The following is an 8,951-nucleotide window of genomic DNA, read 5'->3' as shown; positions in this document are numbered from 1 at the left end:
TGTGTTCCCTCTCTCGCTGGCTGTCTCTATCTCTGTTGAATAAATAAAAATAAAATCTTTAAAAAAAAAATAAAGTGCTAGATGGGTCTGCCTCCTCACAAACTCAGAATGTGAGAAATACCCCGAACATGTCAGATACTGGGCAGCCAAAATAATGTCAAATATCTGTCATGAATTATTTAAGCAGTTATTTATCCCCAACAACAAGAAAACCCAAGGCATGTATGTATTTGTCTGTATCTATTTAAAGACCATATCTAAGTAGCGAGAAGCCTGCCTTTCTCCCCAGTATCTCTCTCCCTTGGGCAATGTTAGATCCATTTCATTTTATCTCTTCAATCTCTTATTGGCTGGGTGTCATTCATTCTTGCTTTAGAAGTGAGGTGAGCTTATAATTAAGCCCAAGTATTTCTCCCATTGCGCGTTGATTCGATGAGTCCCGGCCCCAGAAGCATTGCCGTTAGGCAAAGGACTCAACAAACACCACGAGGCTCCCAAGGCACAGGAATGTCTCACGTGCAGGGGGTCAGCACATGCCATCCCAGAGAGCTGTGCTTTGTCCAAGAGCAGAGGTACACATAATGAGCTGTGCTTCGGGAAAGGGGCCTGCCCCACGGCCCCTGTGCCTTTTAAAGACTTTTTAAAAGATTGATTTATTTACCTGAGTGAGAGAGAGAGAGAGAGAGCGAGCGAGCACGAGCCTGTTGAGGGAGTGTGCAGGGGTGGGGAAGGGAGAGAAAGAGAGAGCATCTCAAGCAGACTTCCAGCTGAGCTCAGAGCCTGACAGTGGGGCTGACTCCATGATCCCCGAGAGCACGACCGAGCCTAAACCAAGAGTCGGATGCTCAACTGATTGAGCCACCCAAGTGCCTCCCTATGCCTTTTAATAAGCAAGTAAGTCAAGAGAGGGGCTTTGCAACTTATGTGCCTGGAAAAATGATTTGAGCTTGGGCATCACCAGCTAGATGACCAGGGGAGTTGCATATCTACTCATATCACCTGGAATTCTTGTGGGACGTCAAGGGCACACACAGCACCATTCATTTCCTTGCCTATTTTCAGCTGGCAGACAATCCTCTCTCCACAGCTACACATAAACAACATTACCTAGTTGTGTTCAGAAACTCCGCATGGCCACAAAGCTGATATTGTTAATAAACCCAAAGATAACCAGGCTCATGCTAGCAAACTCATGCTGCTATTGGAACCAGTGTCCTTATTTATTGATTGCGATGAGTAATATACCTGGCAGTATACCTGCCAGGATAGAATTTGGTTGGCTGGTTGTCTTCCCCTCTAGATAAAAGAAAAAAAGAGTCTAGTTTATGAAAGAAAGTTTGCTTGAAGAGTAGGCAAATAGCTTGGGCTGGTATGGTGGCTTCACAGATGTTAGGCATCTGTTCCACCATCTCCATGTGTGGCATTCATCTTCAGAGTTATCTCATAATCCAAGATGGTTGTTGGAGCTTCTGCCATCACATCTGTGTTGCAGGAAGAAAGAGAGAAAAGGCGAAAGGGCAAAAAAAGAGAGTCCCCTTCCAGATGTGTCCAATTTCATTAAGCAGCCTTCCTGTAAGTCTCCCCCCAACAGTACTCTTAAGTCTTGTGTGCCAGACATTAGTCATTTAGCTAAACCTTGGTGCAAAGGAGGCTGGGAAATACAGTCTTTTCCTCTGTCAATGTGCCCAGCTAAAAGTCTACATTTCATTACAAGAAGGGGAGAATGAATGTAGCAGTAGGCAAATAGCAATTTCTTGACATACCTACCTCATATAGTTATTAGTAAGATCAGTGCAATGGTAAAGCTTACTGTAAAAATACAATAAGAATAATAGCTATTTGTTGAATGCCTTTTAGGTGTTGGCCTCTTAATGGCACTGTACGTGTATTATTTCAATTAAATTTGACAATTGCTCCTTAAGTAAGTATAAGCACCTTTGTATTATAGAGGGAGAAACTGAGGTTTCAGCAACCAGCTGATGGTCACTTAAAAGTAGTAGTCTAAGAATCAAACCCGAAATCTGACTCTACGTGATGTTGTAATGCCTCCTGGCATAATATTACATAGAACAAATTGTAAGCAGAAAGAATCTATAATGCTATCATCTGGAGAAGATATACTCCATTTTACATAGCATTGCTATTTGATATACAGTTACAATTAAGTGTGCGTATCACTTTTCCCTCTGCTCTTTTCACTTTATAAAATATCATACACACTTTCCATGTTTTGAGTTTTCCCAATTATTTTATCTTTTTGATGTCACATCATTAAACCTGTTCTCTGATGTGGACATTTAGGTCCCAACTTTTTGCTGATGGAAAATGGTAGCCATTGGCATCTTTGCATTTGTTGTTTCTTGTGAGTTATTTTCTATTAACTTTTACCTGCAGAACCCATGGTTTGAAAGATAAAAGCATGCTATGGTACTGCCACATCTTGCAATATTATTTTCCAGAAGGTTGTACCTATTTACACTGTCACTGGCAAAAAATAAGCAGTTCCTCAACAGCAGTTTACCAGCAATGAATAGAGTTTATATAGAGAGATATAGATAAAAAGATAGAAATGGTAGGAAATGGTATCTCAAGTTAGTCTTAATTTGTTTTTCCTTGTTTTTAGTAATAATGATAAATTTAAAAAACTTTTCAATTTGTAAAAAAAGTACAAAACTCATCTCTTGTTGGGCAGGAGAGAGCAAGTCTAAAAAAATTGTGATTTTTTTTTTTTGCATAACTAGATAACAGGTAGATTTACAATGAAGTTAATGAAATAAGCTTTGATGCCTCTTGCTTGCTTATGGGCCACTTCTGAGGCCCTGGAAGATGCTCTAGTAATGGTCTTGTGTTTTTGTAAAAATTCACAAAAGTAAGATTTTTTTTAAAAGATTTTATTTATTTATTCATTCGACAGAGATAGAGACAGCCAGCGAGAGAGGGAACACAAGCAGGGGGAGTGGGAGGGGAAGAAGCAGGCTCATAGCAGAAGAGCCTGATGTGGGGCTCGATCCCATAACGCTGGGATCACGCCCTGAGCCGAAGGCAGACGCTTAACCGCTGTGCCACCCAGGCGCCCCCAAAAGTAAGATTTTTAACTACAATCTGTTATGGCTACTTGGTGGTTTGCTGGTAAACTGTCTCTCTCTCTCTCTCTCTCTCTCTCTCTCTCTCTCAAAAAATAAAAGGGGGTCTGGTTTTTTATTTGTAGCATTTGCCTATTTCCATGGTGTAAATACTCCCTCCATGGCTGATTTCAAGCTACCAATAGCTTAACAAGTAGATTATGAAATTCCTGAATATGTAACAATCAGCTCTTAAGCAGCACTACCCGTCCCTTTGATACACTTCCTTTCCTGCTTTGTGGTGGCAGTAGAGTGGGCACAGTCATCATGGGATTCTCCTATGGGAAAGTTGAGTTGGTGTTGCATTGCATTTAGACTTAGTGGCATCTATGTCAGTTGAAAGCACTCTCATTATACTTAAGATATTGATAGACCTCCTGGTGTAGGAATAGCTTCCAGGAATATTCCTACCCCACTGTGCTGACTCAGAGTTTTGACCTGAATGTGCAGGGCCAGAAGTGCTATCATAACATGAAAGTGTCCTACAGGTCCTGGCTTCTGGAAGTATGAGGGTCATGAAAGAGAAACAAGTTTTGAAATGCTTAGAATTCTAAGGTGGCATATAGAAAATGGTCAGACATGTGAAGCTGTAAAGGAAAGATTTGGTTCTTATTGATGCCTAGCCAAAACAGTTCTCTCCTGTTAGGAATAAACTTTATACTATCAAAGTTGCAACAATTTTTTTAAAGGGAAAGTATAGGCATAAATCTGTGCTAGTGCTTTAAACAATGAGTGGATTTAAGTGTGAATTACTATGTGTTATATATCACAACATATGGGTCATATAAGTAATGGTAAAGCTGAAAGAAAAATTTCTAAAAAATCAGAAATTAAGAAGCAAACATTGATCAACCCTGCTGGAGGACAGACTGAATTATCTTTATATTCTCTTTAAAGAAAATGGTATTATAAAATTGTCCCATGAGGAAGAGAGCAACAAGTATGTTGGCAAAAGTGCAGGAAAAAATATTACAAATGTGGGGCAGGCACATGTATAAAAATGTTATACCTATTTGGAAAAAGATAAAATGAGATACATACGTTATGTGCACTGTACCGAATACGAGAATCTAATGTCCTTTTTTTTCTCTCGTAACACTGACATTTTGCAAGAGTCTGGGTCAGATGTTTTATAGACCGTTCTATGCTTTGAATATATCTGATTGTTTCTTCATGGTTAAATTCAGGTTAAACATTTTTTGCAAGAAGATTATATAGGTGATGTTGTTCCCTTTTCCAAGTGCACCACATAAGGAGGCGTATGATTGCCCCTTATTGATGATGCTTCTTTTGGTCAATTGGGTAAGATAGTGCTTTATATATATACATACATATGTATACATACACACACACATGTATCTATAAACACAGCGAGTGTGTTCACACGCGAAGAAGCAAAGTTATCAGGCAAGACTCAGAGTGCGCAGCAGGAGGCAGTCGCTTTCCCAAGGCTCTGGGGAAACGGGTCCAACCACGCCCATCCTACTGCCCGCCCGCGTCTTTTTTCTCGGAAAATCAACTCTCAGAACCAGAGAGTCCCTACTCCAACTCGCCCAAATCTTTTCCCATCAGCATGGGTGCGCCTGCGCAGCGAGCTTCCTGGCGGCTCCTTTCCAGCGCCCGGCCGCTTCTTTTTCCCCGCTCTCCTCGGCCTCCCAGTCCCTCGAGCTTTTTCCCTAAGGGGTCATAACAGGGCGCCAAACTCGCGTCCGCGGGAAGGCCGGGGGCGGGGCGCGGCGCGGCGCGGCACGTCAGTGGCCTTCCGGGCGGAAGTCCGCAGCCTCCGGAGCCTCTGATTGGCTTTCATCCTGGCGCCTGTGTCGGCCCCCGCGCCAGTTTCAGGCTGGTTGGCGCGGAATCGGGATACTCCAGGACCATGGCGCCCGTGCACGGCGAAGACTGCGACCTGGGGTCGAGCGGTGAGGGACGACCCCGCACGGGGGGGTACCGCGTTAGGAGTGCAGGGACCACGGCATGATTGCGGGTGGTGAGGGCTCTGGAGAGGTCTTTTTTATTTTTTCTTAGGGAGGCACGCGTCCGGGTTGCCTGACGGGTCCTTTTGGGCGCGGACCTCGGTTGTCCCCGGCTGGGACCCATTTAGTGTCGGGTGGGGCTTCCGCACAGGGCCGTTTGCTCCTGGCAAACCAGAGCGCATCCCTTGCAGGGCCTGTGTCACTGTTGGTCTCCGCACTACTCTGCATTTTCTTGTTATTTCTTTTGGTGACTGCATTCCACGTGCTGGGCACACCTTCATCAGAGTGGCCCCGGTGGGTTACAGTCTTGGTTCAAAGTACCTAACAACTCTGGCCCCAAGTATCTGCTTGAGGGCTAGGACAGAACGGATGTGCGCCCTTTCTATAGAAACTCCCAGGGAAATTGTTATACGTTGTAACTCAGCAGGAAAGAAAGGTTTCAGGGCTGTCACCAGAAGATACAAATGCGTTTTGTCTTTGTAGGAAATGGGTTTCTACTTCATGCATTACCAATTTTTTTCTTTCAAATTCTGTGGAAAGTTCTTCAAGTTCTGCGTAGAAATAGTGTTCACAATGTAGTCCTCTTTGGTGAAGTTCCCCCCCCCAAAAAAAAGCATCAGCTCAGAAGCATTTGGGATGCCCTGTATATGACTCCGTTTTCAGTGGTAATCTTTTATTTCCAAAAATAGAATACAAAAATGTAAATGACTTTGTCTGATTTCTGATTTTTGAACGGTGTTCAAAACCAAAGTGTGACTTAACTTCAGTGAACTTCTTTAAAATCAGATGCTTTACTTTCTTAGCTCAAGGTACATCTCCTGTCACTCAGATACATTTCCATTAATGAGAACCTGCTTTCTAATCAATTTCCTTTGCGTTCACCTAGTTGTGAATCACAGATATCAATTTGTTCTGGCCTTTCGTTTTTAAGACAATTTGTTTTGGAGAGTCGTCTAGCCTGGATTACAAATGAGATGTGGGATGTGAGTATGTGAACAGTCTTTGCAACCCTCCATCAGTGATTTGCCACTAAGGTGTCTTTCTTCACCCTAAAAACTGTACGTCATCTGTGAACATCAAGAAATCACTCTTTGGAGGATACTGTGTAATCTTGAGACCCCCCCCCCCTTAAGTCATGGTGTTGATTAAGTAGTTGCTGGAGACTTGTGACTGGAATTTTTCCCTTAGAGCGGAAAGATTGTTACCTGAAAGACTGTTGCAGGCTACTGTCTGTCTGCTTTTGGGGAGGATGGGGGTACTTCAGATGGTAATTTTGAACCAAATATTTAAACTTTTGTAATGGATTTTGTTCATGCTTTTTTTTTGTTGTTGTTAACTTACCTGCATGAAGCATTGGACACATTCCAAGAAGGAAATTCTAGGCCTTTTTTCTCTTAGGTATTAGAAGGTAGGGTACCTTGACAATGGCAGTGAAAAGTTGAAAGGTCTATAACTAGCTATTATTTCATATGAAAAGGGATCAGGGAGAGTTTAATGATTTAAAAAAGCAGGTACAGTGGTTTATTCATTTGTTCATTCAGCAAATATTTATTACATACCTACTAGGTATAGGCATTCTGCCAGGCTCTGGTGTTACACTGTTAAAATGATAGGTAAGCTGGACATAGTTTCTGTCTTCCTGGAGTTGAGATGGTAAAGAGCTAATTATGTGTGGTGCTATATTGAGGCTTCTCTGAGAAAACCACTTTGCTTTATTTTTGCTTTCTAGAAGCTAGACTAATGGTACTGTTGGGTGTGGTGTGTGTGGGGGGGATGTGTGTGTTGGTGTGTATGTGTGTGTGTCTCCCCTGCATCTATACACACATACACATACATTAAATGGGATTCTGTATTGCTGAGTACAAAGCAAGCCAAGGATCTTCATTTAATCCTTTACAGCTTTATGAAGCAGACATGATTATCCCCATTTCACAGGTGAGGACCCTGAAGCTCTGCATTAGTCAGAGTCCTTAGGTGTAAGCTACGGAAGCCAACTCTAGCTGATGTAAATAGAAAAAAGGGAATTTAAGTATTTTAGGGATTAGAAGGATATTGTGTTATTCACAGAAACTCCAGGTGGACTGGAGAATCATTGGCGGGGCTGCTTAGTCAGGAACGGTGATTAAAGTTGTGCCACGAAACTGGTCTAGTGAGGAGGTCATTGCCAGCCATGGCCAAGTACTTGATGTTACAGTTTGTACCTTGGGACATTGCTGGCTCTGTGACTCCAGGTAATCCTCTTGCAGCTGTTGCTGCTTCTAGAATCTTCCATTAGCCCACCCACTTTCCTTCTGACACTAGCTTCTGATTTAAAGTCTGAGCAGGTGTTCCTGATTGATGGAGCCTTTTCATGTCCTAGCTGTAAGGGCGTGTGGGAAAGAGCATTGGCTTTTTCAGCTTCTGTAGTGGGACTTGGGCTCTGAGTCCCATCAAGTTTTATAAGAAGGGGATTTCACAAACAGGTTGAGGTGCTGGGCAGCTTAAAAACCAACAACAAGGCATCTGGTCACTGCAGCTCAGAGATGTTAACTGGTGGTCTCATGTCACCCAGTAAGTGGTGGAGCCAGATTGTGTTGCTTCTCCCTAGTCTCCTGTTCTCCCACTCTGCACTCTCATGTAAAATTTACCTTCCATGCTGACTTTCTCTCGGTTTCTGAATACACCTTGCAGTTTCATCCCTTTGTAATTTAGCTCATGCTTTTTTTCTGTGCTTCTGCCCCCTTTCCCCCTATGCTCTGATGGTGAAATTCTAATGCTCTTTCTGGGTCTGTGTTGGATACCTCCCCTGAAGCCTTCCCTGATTTCTCAGACAAAATTAGCAGCATTTTTCTGTGTTCCTCAGTAACTTGTCCTTATGTCTTCTGTGGTACCATGTCTGTATGATGGAGGGAGCCTCAGGTCCTTTTGCTTTATTTGACTGTAAGCCCCCTTAAGGATAGGCAACTCTTCCTTCCTGTAATTGTACCCCAAACCCTGTAGAATGGCACATCGTTGCCTGTGAAGTAAGTCCATGTGAAGAACTATCTGTTTTGTCAGAAGAGTCTACTAAAGGGGTCGACGGCGTCTTTAAGGGGAATCTCCGAAACCTTGTCATGTTGACCTGCTCATGATTTTTTGAAATCATTTGAGTGATGCCCAAGATTTTGTGGCTGTCATCATTAAGTACCTGCATTCCTTAATTTTTACTTAATGCCTTTATGAAAATGGATTTAAAAGTCAAATGGGAAAGTCAGACAATAGACGGAGATGTTCGAAAGAGATTCCATTTCTAGAAAGCTAGAAAAATAATAAGATCTTTAATTATGCTTCACCTGTAAGATTTAGTTTCCAGCAGTTTATTGTCAGCATTTGGTACATGTTCTTTAAATTGCATCTTCTATTTCAGTCAAATGTTTTGTCCGTGAGTTGAATGTTGTTATGAACGTTCCAGAGGGGTTGGAGCTTTCAGATGCATCTTATCAATACTTCTTTCTGTGCCTCCTTCTTTTTATGAAATAATTAGCACCAAATACAATTTAAAAAGTCAGTTTCACAGACATAGATGGCAATCGTGTTAAGCCAAAATGCATGGCTGGCAGGCAGCACTGTCTGCTTGACTTGGTTATTCATCAGCTCGTAAATGAAAGTCTTAGTTTTGTGGATGAACTCTTCAGTGTATGTGTTGTGGTCAGTTTATAATGACCAAAAGCAAGAGTAATTCAAAAGTTGAATGAATGAACACTGAGGCCTTCTGGTATTCCAGTACTTTTTGACAAAATACGTTTTAATCTTTGTAATTTTGCACTATCATCCTATGTCCTAACCAAGTGAATGAGGCCTGGAAATCAGTGAAGGAATCAAGAATCTCTTCAGAGCC

At 42.3% G+C, this 8,951-nt stretch overlaps 1 protein-coding gene across 1 annotated transcript in view; it reads left to right on the top strand.

Moving 5' to 3' along the window:
* Positions 1 to 4,891: 4,891 nt before the first annotated feature.
* The window catches only part of POLA1 (DNA polymerase alpha 1, catalytic subunit), a 299,145-nt gene continuing 295,085 nt past the window's right edge, over positions 4,892 to 8,951 (top strand). The window contains exon 1 of the mRNA XM_045779581.2: positions 4,892 to 5,041. Coding sequence (XP_045635537.2) covers positions 4,999 to 5,041 — 43 coding nt within the window. The 5' untranslated portion in view covers positions 4,892 to 4,998. The remainder of the gene's footprint in view (positions 5,042 to 8,951) is intronic.

Source organism: Ursus americanus, chromosome X, assembly GCF_024610735.1.
Source record: "Ursus americanus isolate L20-20 chromosome X, mUrsAme1.1.p, whole genome shotgun sequence".
NCBI classification, from domain to species: domain Eukaryota; kingdom Metazoa; phylum Chordata; class Mammalia; order Carnivora; family Ursidae; genus Ursus; species Ursus americanus.
Note: the sequence above shows the minus strand (reverse complement) of the source record. Positions and strands in the feature narration are given on the sequence as shown.